Source organism: Lonchura striata, chromosome 5 (assembly GCF_050655825.1).
Source record: "Lonchura striata isolate lonStrDom1 chromosome 5, ASM5065582v1, whole genome shotgun sequence".
Classification (NCBI taxonomy): Eukaryota; Metazoa; Chordata; class Aves; order Passeriformes; family Estrildidae; genus Lonchura; species Lonchura striata.
In genome coordinates this window covers 64,182,905-64,201,437 of record NC_140707.1, presented here as the reverse complement: position 1 = coordinate 64,201,437, position 18,533 = coordinate 64,182,905, and the positions used below count along the sequence as shown (strand labels likewise).

Here is an 18,533-nt window from a genome sequence, read left to right as displayed (position 1 = left end):
CAGAAAATACTGCATAAGAGCAGGGTTTATAAAGGTTGAATGTTCCCATGAGTAACAACTTCACTGTATCTTCTTTCCCTTTTAACAACAGACCTTATTTGAACGAAATATATTCTTCAAAGACCAGTAAATCCTCTGGGCCATGGCTCTAGATGTTGCTCAGCCAGCTGCTGACCAGTTTGTCTTGATTGCCTGTTTACTTGTCAAAGAGAATTCACCTTATAAGAATATTTTTTGTGTGTGTTTTAGTGCCTGAAATGGTTCAACTGGAAAACCACCATATTTCATTATATTATTTTATTTGTATACTATTATATTTATTTTAGATGTATCCTCTCCTTTGGAGAATTCTTTAGCTGAGAATTTAAGGAGTGAAAGGACGTTAGTACTGAGCTCATGGATTGAAGGCCTGGGGGCCTTCATCAACACAAGCTGGCTGCCAGCAGGAGACATTTAAATGGCAGGATCCAGGAAAACATTCCTGCTAGAGGAAACTGCTAGCAGAGACATGACCAAATGTTTTTCAGATCTGATGTTTTGAGTGAGCTCTGTGTCTGTTCTTCTGCTGTTGATGAGCTTTCATTGAGAAGTGGATTCTTAGGGGAATATTCCCTGAAACACTCTTTGGCTTTTTTTTTTAGATTAAACTGAGAAATGATGTTTAAAGCTTTTGCTGAGCTGTGGTGGGGCTGACCTGGGTATCATTCTGATGTGCTACATGGAACAGTGATGTCCACAATGCTTTCAGTTATATGGGTAGGCATGCACATGTCAGCTAAAAGCTGGTCATTAACTGAAGAAGCTGAGAATGAGCTGTGCTTTTGCTGAAGGCTTTGCACAACACTTGTCCTTTCTCTACACAGCGTTTGGTTCTGGGGACTGCCAAACACAGGTGATTGCATGAGTTGCACTGCTTGACAGCTCAAAAAATAATGAGGACCTTTTCTAAGTCTGCAAACTCTTCCTACAGGACATACATTGTTGCAGAGTTTGCCATTAGAAATGGAAAAGTACAATGAGTTTCTTAATTGGGCCATTTCTCCTCAATTAGTTTTGCCAGACAAACTTCTGTGCCACAGGAGTTCCCTGTGAAACCTGTATTTCAGGCAGCTAATCAAAAGCATCTCATGAGGGAGGAAACACCATGATGCAGTGCAACATCCTTAGTAAGGTCCAGAACACGTATGCCAAACCAATCTGTAATCGTGGCCACCAAGAGTCCAAACCAAAGAAGCAGAGAGACAAGAAAGGCTGGAGGAAAACAGAATGAAGAGTTAGGGTAGTTGTCGAGTTTGACCAATTTACTTTAATGACAAGAAAAGCAAGCAAAGCAAAGCTCCCTTTTGGCTTGGTGCAGTTGTACCTTGTCTACACCCTGCAGTTCCTGTCAACCCTAAGTGCTCCTCCTGGGCACGATGTAGCTGATGGGGGTTAGCCTTGGAGTGCCCTTGGGCAAGAGGGTGCACCCATTCCAGGGATACCATAATTACCTTCATTCTCTCTGAAATGTGTGGTCCTGGCAGCTCCTAGCACATAGAATATCAGCATGGCTTGCATAAGGCAGTGTGCAGCATGAGGGTTATACCCTCTAATAAACTAGTAATTGGAAGGGGTTGTGTAATACCTGCTAGCAAGTCTGAGTAAGATATCTTTTGTGTGTTTATGCTGAATTTATTAGGTTTTTAAAGAAAATTTTTCATAACGTTTTATTCAATTCAACCTGGAGCCTGTGATCAAGTGTCTCTTACCTTCCAGATGCCTCAATACCACATGAAAAGGAAGTTTGAAGAGCTCCATTGTCAATGGATATTTATGAATGGCCTCTGCTCACTTTCAGACATGCAGTAAAACCCAGATTTTCCAAAAGATTCAGCATCCAAAGTTCCCACCATGACAAGTAAGGGCATGTTTTGAAAAGGAGCCCATCCACAGAACTAAACACTGTCATTTCTTGTCACAGACAACCACAGGATCATCCCTGCAGCTAATCAAGAAGCCACTTAAAATGGTTCTGCCTCATTTCTCCAGTGAAAGGCTGTTCCAAAGCATCATTGCTGTGAGGACTGAGTAACCTTCTAATTTCCAGCATAAACATATTCATAAGAAGCTTTTCATCTCCCCTAGTGTGTAGTCTGCAATATATTTATAGGCCACAGCTGAATTGCCTCTCAGCTCTGGATTTGCTTGGCTACCAAGCAAATACACCCAAACAGGCTGAGTTCCTTTGAAAAACCCTATTCTCTGAATCCAAAACAAATTATAAGTAGCACTTTGCAATTTTTTCATGAGTTTTTCCAGTTCTGACAAAAACTTCCAACTTGGAGTGCATACATGTACACTGTTAGATGTATTGTTTCAGAGGAAATAGAAAAGTATTATTAGTTCTGTAGCACTGCAATTGTAAAACTGAATTGCCTATTTTCAGTGCTTTCTTCGTGGCATTGTCTTCATGCCCAGCTTGCTTTGCCATTTGAATATTCTAGCAATTGATAGTTTTGAATGAAGAAAAGGATTAGAAACATTTTCAACCTCTGCTAAGTTGGAGTGGTTTTGCATCAACAGTAGGTGTATTGTTGTTTGAATGAACTATGTGTGAGTGGTTTTTATATCAGTATATCAGACCCTCTCACTGACCATTTCACTCAACTGGAAGTATGAGTTTACTTAGGCAAGTGCGATAGATTAAATAGATTAAAAGATTCTTTGGGGAGAGTCCACTCCAATTCATGGCAAAGGTCTTTGAAATCATCAGTTAAAACAGGAGACTGCTTAATAAGTGTGGCCGTAGTGTAGAAGAATGATTTACATTGCTGTCATGTATACATATGTCAAATTTTCATTATTAACAGTACTAAAGACTTAAGAAAAAATATCTAATAAACTCAAAAACATCTTACTGCGCATATATACACAAGTGGACATTCCATATGAGTTGTGCACTGTGGTTTTCAACCTTCTTTAAGTTATAAACTCTGAAAATATTTATGGCTAATTAAAATCTGCTGGCCACTGTTGCCTTTTGGGAGCTTCTAAAAGTGCCAGGGATCACTAAGGTTCTGCAGAATACTAGATGGAAAGATTACTGACATGCTTCTTCAGAAAGCCTCAGAATAGCCTCATTTCAACTCAGTGTTTTGGAACATTTCTCAGCATCCCTATTTTCAAAGCAGAAGCAAATTTATTGTCTCCTTTGTTTCCACAGAGCTATTGTGTTTCTGCTGTATTTGTCTCTGTCTTTTCATTTATAACCATTAATTCAGTTTTGTGGCAAATTTCATCATATCTGGTCCATCTTGTTCTTCCCAAGCACGAGTTTCTTCCCAAGTTATTAATTATTTTGTGGGCATTGTTGCCACCACTTCACTGATGGCTGAGTTATTTCTCTGTCCTGGTGCAAACCTCACAGCTGACATTTAGGGTGCATTTCTTTGGAAAAGATTAGTTTTCCTCACTTGGTCAGACCTGGAGATGCTGAAAAAATACATGTTCTCCACATGAGTTACTGTGTTATTTGGATCTCTGGGACCCAGGTCCTGGTAGTTGAGAAGAAGCTGTTTGAGATACAAGGCAGCTGGGAGGACTTTTACAAGATTCATTCCCTGTACAGAAAGAGAGGCTGCAGCAACAAATGAGAAACCATGAGGAGGTAGAAGAACAGCCAACAAGGTGACTGAAAATATTAATATTGCTGATATACTCAGCTGATGGAAGGTAGGAGACAAAATGGAGAATGGCATGGGGCTTCAGGACGCAGCATGACAGCAGGGCAGGGCAGGTTCTGAGACAAAATCCAGGCTCTGCCAGGAGTCCAGATCCCCAGGCAATGCTAAAGCAGGTCTGAGGGTAGGCCAGGAACAGCCAGAGGGTTGGGGTCAAGGCCCCCCAGGTCCAAATAATTAAGAAGAACAGTCAAGGTGCCAATGTTTTATACAGACTCTGCTAAGCAGTTAGGGGACCACAGGATAAGGTTAAACCATAGGAAATTTGGTGTTGGTCTCAGGTCATAAGGACACATACCTATAAATCCAAAGAGCAAAGTCAGCTGCTGAATACCTCAAGGACCTGAGCCTGGAAAAGGTCTGGACCTTCAGCAAGTGTGCAGTTTGTGAACACATGATACAAATTTAGCCACACACCTGTACATCCAAAGTTCATGATGCAATTGCGTTCTGACTTCCTTACTATGGGATGATGCTATATGGAATGATGATTTATAGGATGATGCTGTATGGCTGAGGACGAGCACATGCAATATTTGTGTTTCATGCAAGGCCAATTGATCTTGACTCACTGAAGCTGTACAAAGCTTCATGTGAAAATTTGAGTGGTCCCCATTTCAGTTTTGACACTACCTCACAGAGAGCTTTCTGAAGTATTTCTATCTGTCCCTGTGGTATGGACATAAAGGGGATGGAGATGCTGTTAGAATGCACCAGAGACAATATCTCCATTACAGAAAGGGAAACATTACTATAATGTGGGTTGCACAGTGGGGTAAAGAACCCCCTTTGAGATACCATAAACACTTTTGGTCATACCCACCTAGGGAAGATTAATGACCACAAGAGATGCACACAGACCAGAAGAGTGAACAGCTGCTTTAGTGGAAGGCAGTAAAAGAGCTGGGTTTTGTAGCCCTGAAAAATGAAAACTGGGGGAAAAAAGTAAGATTGCTCTCTCTAAATAGGTCAACTATCAAAGATAAAAGAACAATTATTTTAGCTAATGGATGGTGTGGGCAAAGATACAAATAGATGAAAATAAGCCAGGCTGAAAATGGGAAAAAAAAAAGACAGTTTCTGAAGGAAGCTATATGAGATGTTGCATTGACTTGATTACCCCAAAGATAGCTTTGCATCCTTGAGTATTTGCCTTAAATCTTCTGTGGATGTGCTGGTACATGTAATATATTTCTATTTAGTTTATCCTGCTTTGGAAATAGTGTCAATTGCAGAGTAGCTGTAAGGTTCTATTAAATTCTTACAGACAAGAAGCCATCCTATGATGGTAATGTGACTAAGTAACAATGCCTTAAAAATTATTCAGTATTTCTTTTGAAACTCCTTATTCAGTATCTGGCTCCACATTTATATAATTTCCTGCAAATAATGTAAATCTTACTCGGAGCATACCATGACTGGTTTTGTCACCGCCTCAGCAGATTTCACTGACATTGGTGAGTTTGATTTCAGAGCACTCCGGGAGGCTCAGGCTGTTACTGTTCCTTGTTCCTATTTGGCTTTGGAGACAGTCGGTGGGAGAGGCTGCACCATACCCAGTATGCAGGGTGTTAAAATTTAGATGATCATCTCTAACATGCCTTCACTGTCTGTGTGGGAGTACACTTTTCAGGAGCCCACAGCCACCAAATGAAGGCATTTTTTTTCATAGGAACCTGGGAAGCAGAAATCTGGCAGACATTAAATCACAAAATTAGTGACTTAGACCACAAAAGAATTAGTAACCGGGGAGGGATGTAAGGTGAGCATTTAATGAAAACATTTGCTTTAAGAGAGGATTTATATTAACAGATCATGAGTGACCAGTATCTGTGTAACCTTCTCAGAGAATCCACATACTCTGCTGGCAGCCTGTTCTATAATTAGCAAGTTTTTTCCTAACAGCTTGACTCTTCATCTAAAGATTTAAATAGTGCTGATTTTTTTTCTTCTTACTCTATCTTCATGAGTCTGGAGAGTAAGTAATGGTTAGTAATAAATAACTAATCCTTTATTATTCACAGAAAATAGCTGTTTCCTCAGTTCTCCTTTTAGCAATTGCTTTAATAGACTAAGCAACCAAAAAGCTCCAGTATTCCATCACAGAATAACTCCACATTATTTACATTTCTATTGCTGAGGTGTCTCTCCCATATATGCTCACTATTTCTTGAAGTACTATTCCCAAAAATGGACACAGGACTTCACCTGGGGAGTCATTGACAATTAGTAGCATGGCATAATTGCCTTTCATATTTTAGCTATTACAGTCCTACAAATACAGCCAAGAACCCCTTCTTTGCAAGAGCGTCACGGAGTTGACTCACATTCAGCACAGGATCCTGCATGAGCCCGGGCCTGTCTGATCTCACCCATCATGTGCAGCACTCCTGGCACTGGTTCCTGCCCCTGGCCTGCCCATAGCAAAGGTGACAGCTGTGCTGGGCACATTTCAGCTTTTTGACCTGAAACCTCCAAATGAGGCCTTATTCAGAGACAGTCCACAAACACCTTTTGAAGAAAAAGGACTGCTCAGAGAGGTCTAATAGGGCACTTAAAAAGATGTCCATAGTGACTAGAAACTTCATTTTGCTAAGCCTTCTCCTTATTCCCACACCCTTCCTTAGTGTTACATGTTCAGCTGCTGAAAATAGGAGTGCCTTCTGCTTTCTGGCATGCTTGTCTGCTCCTGCAATCCAGAGCACTCTCTCCGGGGTTTTATAGGCTTGTGTAGCTCTTTGGCAATGGACACATTCTCTTCCACATAGCCTGGATTATGGCAGACAGGGCATTGTATCACTTGCATTAGTGATTGCCAGGCTGTGTTTTAAGGAGAAGCTTTCTCTGTGTACTCTGTATTTCAGATCTCTGTTATAGCTTGGAAGGAAACAATATTTAAAAGGAAGAAGATAAATGTGGGTGGCAATCATTACTACAGGAATAGGAAAGTCTGTTGATATCTGACCCTTGAGTTGCTGGTTCCTGGGTTAGTGATGAGATCTTTCTATTTGTTCAATATCCAGCACAGTGAGGAATTAGACTGGTGACCCTGGGGAGGAGGGTAGATGTCTGTGCATGACTTCAGTACCTGCCTCAGTCTGAAGCCATGGCTGAACTGGAGTTTCCAGCCTGACTTCAGTGTCCTGCCCCAGCTCCAACCCTGGCTGTGTCTGCATAGAGGCATGGCAAAGATAAGCCACCATTGCAGAGATAAACCACCACAACTGACAGCAGAGCAACCCCTTCCCGGGGGTCAAGTGGTTCACAGACCACCAAACCTTTTTTCAATATGGTTTTGAATGTAAGTATTGGGATGTCAACTTTGGTCTCTCCAAGGCCTTTCCAGGAGATTCTCACCTTCCTGCTCAAACACCTGCACTGCAATTCCCACTTGTGATTGCCAGCTTCAGCTTAATCCCAGACTCTCCCTCACATGAAGTCATCTCATAGGAAGAAGCTCCTTCCCTCCTCCCATTGTGGATGCAAAGGGCATCAGCCCACCTGGAGAAACACAGGACTAAAAAGTCAACCCCAGCTCTTTTTGATACTCAAACTGCAGAGAGTTTGTACAGGCAAAAGCCTCTGACTATGGATGAAAGCAAGCCCTTCCCTCACATCAAAGAGTTAAAACACTTCATTTCTTTGCAACAGGCACTTGGATGCTTCCAGGCATTGTATGAGCTGCTGGGTGTGTTGGGAGTGTCTGCTGTCTGCCTGGACCATTGTTCTTTTCTTCAAGGCAGCACATTACTCTGCTGTAGGAGATCTCATCTCTCCTCCTCCATGTAGGTGGAAAACCCACACTGACAACACCTTGCAGTCTTGTGCTGCTCCTTGATTTTCCTTCTGATTTGGTATTTGCTGTGACCTTTTAATCTCACCAGGATGGCTCTGCTTTGAAGCCACATGGTCCCTCGGTCGAGGTGGCACTGCAGTTTGGTGGAAATAGGTTTTGTATGGGAAGGAAGGGGGAGGCACAGCACCAGCTTTCTATTTCTGTGCATTGCTCCAGATCCTTGCTCTCTGCTGTGCATGGCTGCAGCCTTGCAGGCTGTGAGAAATTCCATTTCTTCTCTGCTTACCCATTTTTTAATGACATGGTCCTGTACCTGGTCCCCTAAATCTCATGAGAGTCTTGAAAGAAACAGGGCACAACCTAATCTGATGTTTTCTCTCTATAACTGGAGTGCATGACGCACTTCTCAAAATAAGCTGCAGTACTTACCGGGTGCTGTACTGTCACAGGGTGCAGAACAGGAAAAGCAGATCCTCAGCTTTCATCAGGGCTTTTATTGCTAACCTGACTTGTCACTTTTCTAACTGAAAGCAGCAGAGCTTTTATTGCTTTGTTGGCTTTACTTTTTTGCAAAACAACTAGTAGAAGAAATAAAACAAACCTGGAATTTTAGCAGTGTAGGATGTCAGAGAGATTATTGCATGTGGATTTGTAGGGAATACAATTCAGCTCCTTCACTTGTCTAAAGAACCCTGACTTTCATCCCTAAACACATGGTTCTCCAAAGTTATCTGGAATGCAGTCTTGCAAAATCCTCAGCCTCTCCTCACTTCAAGTGGCCTGGCCTGTGCAGAGGGAGAGGAGAACCTGTCTGCTCACAGTGCCAAGAAAGCACTGGCAGATGTTTAGAGGGTGCAGATATGTCTTCAGCTACTGGTGCTAAATTCCTGAAGGGGTGAGGCTGTGAGGGGTCTGATAAATGGCTCAGACAGGGCACTGCATCTGGTCTCATCATGTGCCCAGTCAAGATTTTTCCGAAATAGAAACAGGAAAGTGGAAGAAGATGCATGTGTCTGCATTTTTCAGACTGAGTATATTTCTTAAATACAACTCAACAACATAAATGCTGTCATGAGAGATTTTTTTAAAAGCCCTTCAGAAATGTAAATATTAGAAGAAGCACTAAGCAACTCAGTGAGCAGAAGGAGGTTTAGGTTAATAGAACTCCTTTCAGAAAATATCATTATACTTGTGCTTAGCTAGCTTTTTTTTTTTTTTTTTTTTTTTTTTTTTTTTTTTTTTGTCTCTCTGTTGTTTCTGGCTTATAAATGCAAACTCTGTTACTTCAGCCAGCAAAGTCATTTGAATGTGCAAACCCATGCACAGGAGATGGCATGAAAGCATGAAAGGCCAGATGGTAACAGCATTATGACCTGCTTAGCAGAACAAACACTGCCTGGGACTGTGAGCTTTTACCTCAGGGTCAATAGGAACTGAAGACCCAACCTAAACCAGCTCTTACTGACCAAGAACACCCTATATTGATGATAAAATGATAGATTTGCCTTACAACAACAACAAAAAATAAATATAAGCATGGCCAGAAGAGAAATGGGCCATAGGAAGTCTCAGTCAAAAATTTGAGCCTGAGTTTCTGCTTGGTGTGTACTTGTGAATCACAGTGTGCTGACCCCGGGGCTTCATTCTTCCACTCCTGCTGGCTTAGCATATGGAGAAGGGCAGCACTTCCAAGAATTGCTGTCCACCTTGTTTGTATAGCAGGGTAAGCAAATGAAGGCAATCGGAGGCCCTGGTGGTGTGATAGGCAGTGGGACACGCCCCGGGCACCCTTCCAGCTCCTGGGCTCTATCACAGGCAAACAGCTGCAGAGCTGCTCGCTGTGAGATCAGCCAGAGTGGGGCACACAGCTCAGCCACCAGCCAGGCACTGCTGTGCCCTGCCAAGGACCAGAGCCAACACACACACACCTGCACAGCCTGGCTGGCTCTGTGGGGATTGCTGCCTGCTGCCCCTGGCTGTGGCAAGCATCACTTCTTTCACATCCCCTCCTTTAACTCATCAAGCCTCCTCCCAGAATACTCCCATCACCCTGGTCTCAAGCCTCCCTGCCAGCTGCAGTCTGGCAGTGTCCCACCTAAGAAGTTGCTGACAACCAAGTTGGTCCTTGTGCTGACTTTGTCCTTTAGATTCAAAATCACATCCTCCCCTGGGTTGGTTTGTGTTTATGTGGCAGCCTGTCCCAGCATAGTTTGTGTAGGATTTCCTTGGGGTCTTTGTCTTCAGGCATGTGGGCACATTTCACCAGCCTGCATGTTCCTCGATAAACAACTTTCTCCAAAGGTTTCTCCTGTCTCACCAAAAAGAGCTTTATCTGTGCACTAATTCATTCCCGGCTGCTTTGCCTGCTGTGATCTCAGGTCCAGCTGTGTGAGTTCAGGCTGTGTCACTGTGGCCACCTGAAGTATATTAGATAACACTCACAGAGAGATGTTCCTGCCCTCCACTGCATCCCCACTGCCTTGGGAGAGCCCCAGCCTTGGCTCTGCAACACCAACCTGGCTGCACACAGCTAATGCCCAGGGCACTGAGAAAAGTCCTCTTGCTCCTCTGCAGGAGGCTGGAAAACTGCCCACTTTCTCTGGAGATGCTGAATAGAAGTGGGTAGGTGTGAGAGGTGCAGATGCTCTAACAGGAATGTTTTGTCAAGAACCAGCCCTACTGTCTGGAGACGGCGCCAGAGTGTTGTGTTTGCTGTTTCTGACTCAAAGAAGAGGGATAAAAATAGGCTTGTACAGGACTTACCACAGAGGGTGTACTGCTGTCACACTGGTACCAGCACACAGCACTGCTTAATGTTCAGCTACCTTTGTTGATATTCATTCCCTAATTTTTTTACCTCACCAGTGTCCACCTCTCTAGCCCAGTATTTAATACTTGAGGCATGGATTTTTCTTCTGACCTTCTTCACAGCACAGAGTGCACATACCTGGTACCCTCCTGATGAGGTGAATCCAAATTTAGAAGTATTTCCTTGTGAAGCAAATGACTTTCTATTTGATGAGAAGCACCTGGCTGAATAGCTGAGGGATGCTTTCCTTCTAGACCTTTCTCAGAAGCAAAAAGCAGCTGTTCTCCTTGTGCTGAGTAGTCTCAAACAATATTAAAAATCTGGTAGTTATTGATCTCCTGTAGTTAACTCCACAGATTTTGCCAGTAAGCAGTAGAATTTTTTTAACATCCCTGAATAAAAGCTACGAAGGGAGGCAACAGTTTTCCATCTCTCTGCCATCACTGATCTGCCTCAGGGACTTGGCAGGACAAGTGACAGCCAGGCCTGACAGGCCTGTCTGCAGACAACAGGAGATGGGAGAAGGTCATTTCACACATTAGCTCCACCTGCGAGGAGAGAGGGCTGCACTCACGCTCCTGCTGCGGGCACCAGGTGGTTGTGGCTCCAGGCTCAAGAGGGAAATCCACATTCCCTGCATAGCCAGGGAGCTTCTGGGAGCTCTGCTGTGAGATATTCAGAGCAGTCTGGAAGTGGGCAGGCATGGCAAGGCAGATAACCACTGCTTCACTTGTTTCCAGGAGTGTCTTCTGCGATGTCATGGTCCTTCTGCCCTGGGTTTTAATTCTCTGAGTGATGGGTCTTTTCTCTGTGCATGCTGTGGTTCCATCTGTAGTCACACAGCCAGCTGAGTGTTTGTGCTTTTGAGTTCCAGGTAAGGGAGACTGGCTGAATGGAGAGAGAGCAGAGCATTTTTTGTGTAGCTGGGATGGATATGAAGAAGAGATGTGGCAAATGTCAGGGGACAATGATGAGAATGAGCAACCAGGTAAAGCCAGGAAGAAAAAACAAGCTCTTCCTGGACTTCCCCCTGTGGCTGAAATCTGAAAACATTCACATTTTTTATGTACTTCTGAGAAATAAAGGAAAGGAATTTGGTGCCTGTACTCTGCTCTACATGTATTTAATTATTTTTTGCACATTCAGCTGCTAACAAGCCAGCCAAGGCTCAGCCTGGTGGCCCTACCTGCCTTCCTGAGGACAGCAGCAGTGGCAGCCACAGCACCAAGCAGCTGCCTCTTCCCCTTTGCACTTCTGCATTCAAGGGTCCCAAAGCATTTTTGTAGACAGGGCACAGCCATCACCTCTCTTTCCCAAGAAGGAAACCACAACAAAAGGGAAGGAAGTGAGGGGTGCAAGCTGACATGCTGTGGCTCCATGACCCTTCAGGCCAAAGAGGGTGGTGGATGTTCCAGGGGCTTCCAGTGACCTGGGACATCCAGGCCCCATCTCTCCTGGGGTGTGCTGTCCACTGCAGATGGCCTTTTCTGTTGTTCTCTGCAATGCGAAAGGGACTCAGAAACACCAGCTCTGTACAAAATAAAAGTTTCCCTCCATGCCCTGAGCTGCACCAATAAATTTTTGTTTTCCTGAACCCACTGCTGGCATTTTCTGCACTGTGCTTCCTAGGAGGCAGTCCACACTTATGTCCTTCACTTTTTATGCACTGTGTTTTCCACTCTAAGAGAGTTCTGTCTCTGAAGCCCCTAAGGAAAATGTTTGCAGCAACAAATGTAATGTCTCCTCTGGTTTTGAGACAATGCCCTGTAAATGTTCAGGAGTCTTGAATTAAGCAGCCAAATCAGTGGCAGATATGACAGATGCCTTTCAGCAGTGTTTAATCAAGGTATTTAGGCCCATTAGACTCACAGACGAGGAAGTCAGCACCCCACTGCAACCCTGGGCCCCTCATCCACCTGCCTCTGCCCCTTCCAACACCTGCTCCCACAGTCCTTTTGAGCAACATGGGGCATTACATGTGCCCCAGCAGCCCCAAATGGAGGGGCTGAGTCCCAGGCACTGGGTGAACTCACCCCTGCCTCGGTGGTGGGGTGGCCAGGAGGTTCCATGGGGCCCTTGAGATGCTTGAAAGAAGGAGCACAAACTGTCCATGCCTCAGCCCATGTACACTTTGTACAGGTTATCAGCTCTTCCACAGATGTTCCAGAACTGAGGATTAGCAGGGAGAGCTTGCAGAAGTTGTTTATGAACATGTGCTGTGGGTGCATTAACACTCCTGCAGCCAGGATTGCCTCTGCTGGCTGCCTCTGCCACCACCAGCTCCTGAAGGCATCTCCCTCATTTCTGTTTCTCCTCCGTGGAAGTCAGGGCTGTGATTGCAGAGGTGGCTCGTGGCTCTTTGTGTGAGCTCATGGGAAGAAGTGAAGTCAGTGAGAAAGTCAGAGCTTGCAGGGCTGGTTCTGGTGTGGGCTGCATGAAGGACACGTGTTTCAGCTGGCAGGTTTGTTTCCAGCGTTGCATTGATGAGGAGCAAAGACAAGCCCTCAGCCAGTCTGTGTCCATGTGAGCAGAAATGCCAGGGCACACAGGCTCATCCCCTCCCTTCCTTTCCCTATTAAAACCTCAACATTTTTGAAGAAGAACAAAGTGTCAGCTGGTGCCTCTGCTGGTCACGCTCTTCTCAGAGGCAGTAGAAAACTCTGGTGCATTGCCAAATGCTTTGGTGACCTTGGTGAGGGAGGGTGGTGACCATGAGGTATCAGCTGGAGGTTGATGTGTCCCAGTACCTCCTGAAGATTTTTGCTCACTGGGGAAGCTGGGCTACTCAATATGCATTTAATGAAACTCTGGGCATGACACACAGCCCATTTATTTTCCTTATTGGTAACTCTACGTGAGGCAGCATGTCACGAGCTTGAGTCCCAGCAGATACCTGTCCACATCACAAGTCAAGAATAATTCTCTGCTGCTGGGATTAGAGGCAGAGACTTTGGTTGGAGCTACTCAGGAGTCACACCAAAGTGCTGCAACACTCCCTCTGGTTTTCACAGTCTGTGAATCATATCTGGCATCGTGAGAGTAATTTAAATAGGGTTATGAGGGCAGAGAGTGGGTGTTGTCAGCCCAGATCTACTCTGATCCTGGGGGACCCCAGTGGCAGCAGAACTGGGGAAAGGTCCAGTCTTCCCTGCTTTGGGCATGTGCCCAGCCACGTGTTTCGTGCTGTGAGGTGCTTGCTCACTCCTTGCACCATCAGGCTGAAATCTGTGGAGTCAACCCTCATCCATAAGGAACATTGAGTGTCTTTTCAGGCATGTCCCTGTGCTTCTCCACAGGCCACCGCTGAGGTTTTCAGACCTTGAAGGGCTTTGCAGTGCAAGCAGTTAACTCTGAGTAGCTGTAAAGTCAGGCAACTATATAGTGAAAACCGAGCAGAAAAAGGAGTTAGGTCAGGAATTTTCCAATCCAAGCTGGTCAAAACATGCAGCAGAGATCCACTGTGCAAAAGTAATTGTTTTCAGAGGGCCATGTGTTCACAGGCTGTAATGACAAAGCAGAAATAACTTAGATAACAAATGTAAAATTGACCTGAAGAGAAACTTGGGAGTGTTTTATGTAAGAGAATGGAGAGAAGGCATCTCTTGGAAATTTGTATTTTGTCCATCTCAGAGGGACTTTAGGGAAGCAGTCAAAACCAAAAGCCATCTGAGCAGAAGAAGGGTCCACACAGGCCCAGCAAAAGCTGCATTTTGGCCCTTCTGAATGCACTGACAGATGCAGTTAATAAAAACGTTTTGCAGTTGGATGCTGAAAAGAGGATAATTTCTGATTTATGGACTGGAGGAAGGTTTTGTGGGAAAGCTAGCATGATGAGTAAGAAAGGTGCCTACATTTAATGGGGATTTTCAAAAGGAAAGGGTGTGCTATATGGTCCTCACACTTTGTTTTGTCAGCTGGATTTGAAACACTGTGTTTGCTCAATGGTAATGACCTCTGTGAGTTTACTGTAATGTGGGACGACACACAGGCATGTTGGTCAGCCTCAGCCAGAGGAGCTGCCCAAAGGATGATGCTGCAGGACTTGGCCTGACATGACTGCTGGGTGAATCAGCAACTCAGTGGCTGCAGCCTTCCCATGGAGAGAGAGACAATGCTAAATTCATGGGCTGCTGCTCAGAGTGAGAGGGTGTCTCCTTGTCCAGATCATAGAAACAGGGAATGATCCAAGTGCCCTGGAGGCCATTTCCCCCAACCTCCTGCCCAAACCAGGCCTGACTGAACTCAGATTGAGGTGCTCAAGGCGTTCTCCAAATGAGTTTTCTCCAGGGATGAAAAGTCTACCTGTTTCCATTCCTCTGCTCTAGTGCCCCACTATTGTCATAGTGAAATATTGTTTTGTTATAAATCAGCTTGGATCGATATCTTCATCTTTTATAAAGACTGCTGCCTCTTCTGTTTTTCTGTAGAGAGTGTGAGATTTTAGAGGGATTTGTGTTTTAACCCCCAAGGATTAAAATAAAGTAAGATTGTCCTTGAGGTGGGTTTCCTGCAAAAAGTAGCATAATGAATGCTTATTTTGAAATCTTATCTGATCATGCCCTAGGAGACAAGTGACAGACACTATTTTAAAGACTAAATATAGTTATTTAAAAAACAATTATGTGCTTCTTTCTTACTTCTTTCTGGGAAAGATAAAACCATGGCTTACTGTGTGTAAGCTTTGCCTGCAGTTTCTCCTGAGAACCAGAGATATGTACGAGCACAAAACAATATTTCAGTCATTCTTATTTTGTATTCTGGCCACAGCCTCTGCAGCTGTTCAGGTACAAAGTCAAACCTATGCACTATGACTTGACAGGTGCTGGCCCATGCAGGTGGCAAAGTGGAATCACTCTACATTAAAACTGGATATCAAGCAGAATGAGATAATTTTTTAGTAGAAATCAGTTGGAATTGTGCCTCCCTCTGGAAGAGGACCTGGACATTCCCTCCCCAGAAAGCAACTTCATGCCTGCTGTCCTCAGTGGGAAGAGCAAATGCTCTCCTTCCCTCTGTCAAAACCTGCAGATGAGTGCAAGGGAAGGTGGGAGCTTGGCCCTGTTTCCACCAGGCATTCAAGGACAAGATCTCACTTCTGTATGGAGTGCTGGAGGAAGAAATAGGCTGCTCTTGCTGACTTGGCAGAGGTCAGGCAAGAATCTCACATTTTCTCTCCAGTGTCAACAGAGAGGAATCAGATCCAGGTTGCAGCTCAGTAGATTTGACCTGGCTTCCAGAAGTCATCCTCAGCTGCAAATCTGGGGGGATCTCAGAAGGCAGTATGAAGTGTTAACTGAGGGTGTCTCTATTTAATCCACAAATGTGGATTTTGAGGTGTCATTTGAAATCCATATGACCCTGGTTCTCTGAAGCTTGGAGCTGTCTCCTTCCTGTCTGGAGGTGACCTGGAGCTGTGAATGATCTCCCATGCCCATCCTCCCTGGATGTGGGGTGACCCCACCTCAGCTCAGTCCCTGGCCCACTGAGCCCCACTGAGGGCCACAGTGTGTGTGCCCCAAATGAATCCACTGAAGTGAAGATCCAGAGTGGATCAAAGCCTATTTTATCAGACTGGTCGAATGTAACACAGAGGATACACCTTCCAGAGCCAAGCGCATTTGCAAATTAAGCAGAATACTTTTGTTGTTCCTTAGGGAAACAGTGATGAGCCCAGGGGTGGCCCTGTTACATTTTGGAGACAGCTGGATGAGGAAGAAGCAGGGCTTAGCCATCAGGTGGCACTCTGAGCATGCTGTTCAGCAGAGCTGTCATTCACCATGTTCCTGGGATGGAGGAAATTCCTTCAATTCAAGAATATGACATAAACTTCACGAGCTGTGATTCATTTCAGGTTAACTCCCTTTCTTTATTCCTGCAAAATTAATCATCCAGCTACTGCATTGTTTTAATGCAAAAGAGTCCAAGAAGAGAAGTACAGAAACTATATATTTTCCTAATGTTTCTTTATCTAAATATTTATTATGTGGCTTAATATTTTTTTGCCAAAATAGAATAATTCCACAATTTGTTCTCCTGTAGTAAACCAGCATATCTTGGCATCTGTTCTGTGTTTGTGCCTGTCTTTGTCTTAATCTCCTATCATCAAGCTTATCTCAAAATAGGAACCTGAATTAATGATCTCCAGGGTTTTTCCAGAAATCCTTTCTTAACCTTTCCAGCCATTTAACGGTATTTGCAGTCTCTGCTATTGTTCTGCATGAAGCTTCACTTGGGAATAATTTCACTTGAGAGTTTTTTTTTTCCTAGAGTTACATATCTAGATAAAAACATATTATTTCAATGGCCTTCCTGGTTTGTTTCTTGATCATTTTTAGTAGTAGAGCATTTTCAACTTTGCTATGCCGGCAGCAGTTTATTATTAGTGTGGTGGCTCTACATTAGTGCTTTGACAGGAAAAATTGTAGTGACAGCAATTGAAGGGTGAAATGAAAGGACTCGTGGTTAGCACTGCAGAACAGCACTGCAGACTATAAAATCGCTGTTCTGCTGCTTGAAGCCAGGATTTTGTAAGTGGCATCAATGGGAGAGAGATCAGGCTCTGTAGCAGATGGCAAATACTACTCACACGTAGGAGACAGCAGGGCTGAATGGTTTTTGCACAATATTCTCCCCTTCTGCCCAGCGTATTTGTAAAACATATTTTTTAACTTTTCTGACCTACTCACCACAGAAAACAATTTAATTCCTTACTCCTGAGTCATCTGACCCTGATATTTAGTGTATTCCCTGCCATTCATGGCTCCCATCCCCAGAGCCATGAACAAAGCCGTGCTTGTTACAGGGAAAAGCATGAGCTCATCCATTGTAATCACCCGGCTGCTTTAGCTGCTGCTCCAAAGGAGGTTTTATGGCAATTTCTGAATGCCTTCAGACAAGCCAGCACTAGATAAACTTTGGTTGAATCTTCAGGGAGAAAAAAATGAGTGTAATAAGTGCTAGTAGATGCTGTAAGAATAGGTTTTCTGAATGCAGGGAAGCCGCGGTTATTCAGATATTGCAGTGGGGTTTCAGCCCCAAGCACCTCCTGGAGGCTCAGGGAAGGTCCCAGTGCAGGCTTCAGGCACCCCCGCAGCAGGTAACCCAGGTAATCCATCCATCCTCTGACATTCAGGGCTTCTGGGAAACAAAGGTGAGATGCAAGTAAGTAATTTTGAAAGTGTGAAGAAAAGGACTTGTTGAAGCTTAAGCTTGCCAAAAAATAGCAGTGAAACAACTTCATTTTATGTAGATGAATTATAATCACATGTAAATGACCTTTTTTTTTTTTTTCTTTTTCAATTGGATTCACTGTAGCTTTCAATTTAGAGACCTGATCGAGGTCCCTGAAGGTCTGTAATCTCTCCTCCAGATTTGGTTCCAAGGAAGACTTTGCTAAAATTATTAATGGACTGTCTGGCTCCTGAAAAATCAATCAGCCCATACCTTTTGGGCATTAACTACCTGAAAGGGCTTGAAAGATAAACAGAGGGCACTGTCCTGTAGTCATTCACTAGGAAGAACAGAGATAACAAGCTTGTAGGAGTTTTCCCACTGCACACTGGGGTACAATGAAGCAGCTGCAGCTCTGCCTCCATACCAACTTTTCATTACCTCATAGGTTAAAGAATAGACCAAGTTCTGAATTTTTAGTAATATATAATCTAATTAAGTTACATAATCAAGTTAAGAGAGAAGTTCAATGTTGAAGCTCAAGAAGAAGGTCAAGAAATCTTCACAGGTTGTGGGACCTTGAGGCATTGCTTTGCTCCTCTAGACATAATTTTCCCAAACAATTACAAATTAATGTGTTACATTTTTGGCATCACTGTCTGCTAGTGACAGAGGGAGGGCTGCTATAGTTTTCTACATCTTTTATATATAGTTTCCTACATCTGACTTGTCTCTGTTAACAGAGAGAATTAAAAGTCTTGCAGACCATTTCTCCCCTTTCTTTGTAATTAGTTGTTAAACTTCCCTATAACTGTGGTGAGCCCACAAAAAAAGTCACAGATGCCAAAGACTTCATCCTTTTCTGATTTCCATTTTGTTACATGAGCCTGGCTTTGAATCTAAAAATTAGGAGCTCAGACTCTCCTCTTAATGTTGCAAGGGCAGTAATCCCTTTACATAACATAATTCTGCCAGACGGCTGCAAACTCAGTGGGGAACGAAGCATTCAGACCATTATCTATTGTTTTCCTATCCTGAC

The 18,533-nt window shown here is 44.0% G+C and overlaps 1 protein-coding gene across 1 annotated transcript in view; it reads right to left on the bottom strand.

Annotated features, from left to right (window-relative positions):
- Window positions 1-761: 761 nt before the first annotated feature.
- TRMT61A (tRNA methyltransferase 61A) overlaps window positions 762-18,533 on the bottom strand; it is an 85,305-nt gene continuing 67,533 nt past the window's right edge. The window contains exon 5 of the mRNA XM_085582324.1: window positions 762-13,825. Coding sequence (XP_085438450.1) covers window positions 13,760-13,825 — 66 coding nt within the window. The 3' untranslated portion in view covers window positions 762-13,759. The remainder of the gene's footprint in view (window positions 13,826-18,533) is intronic.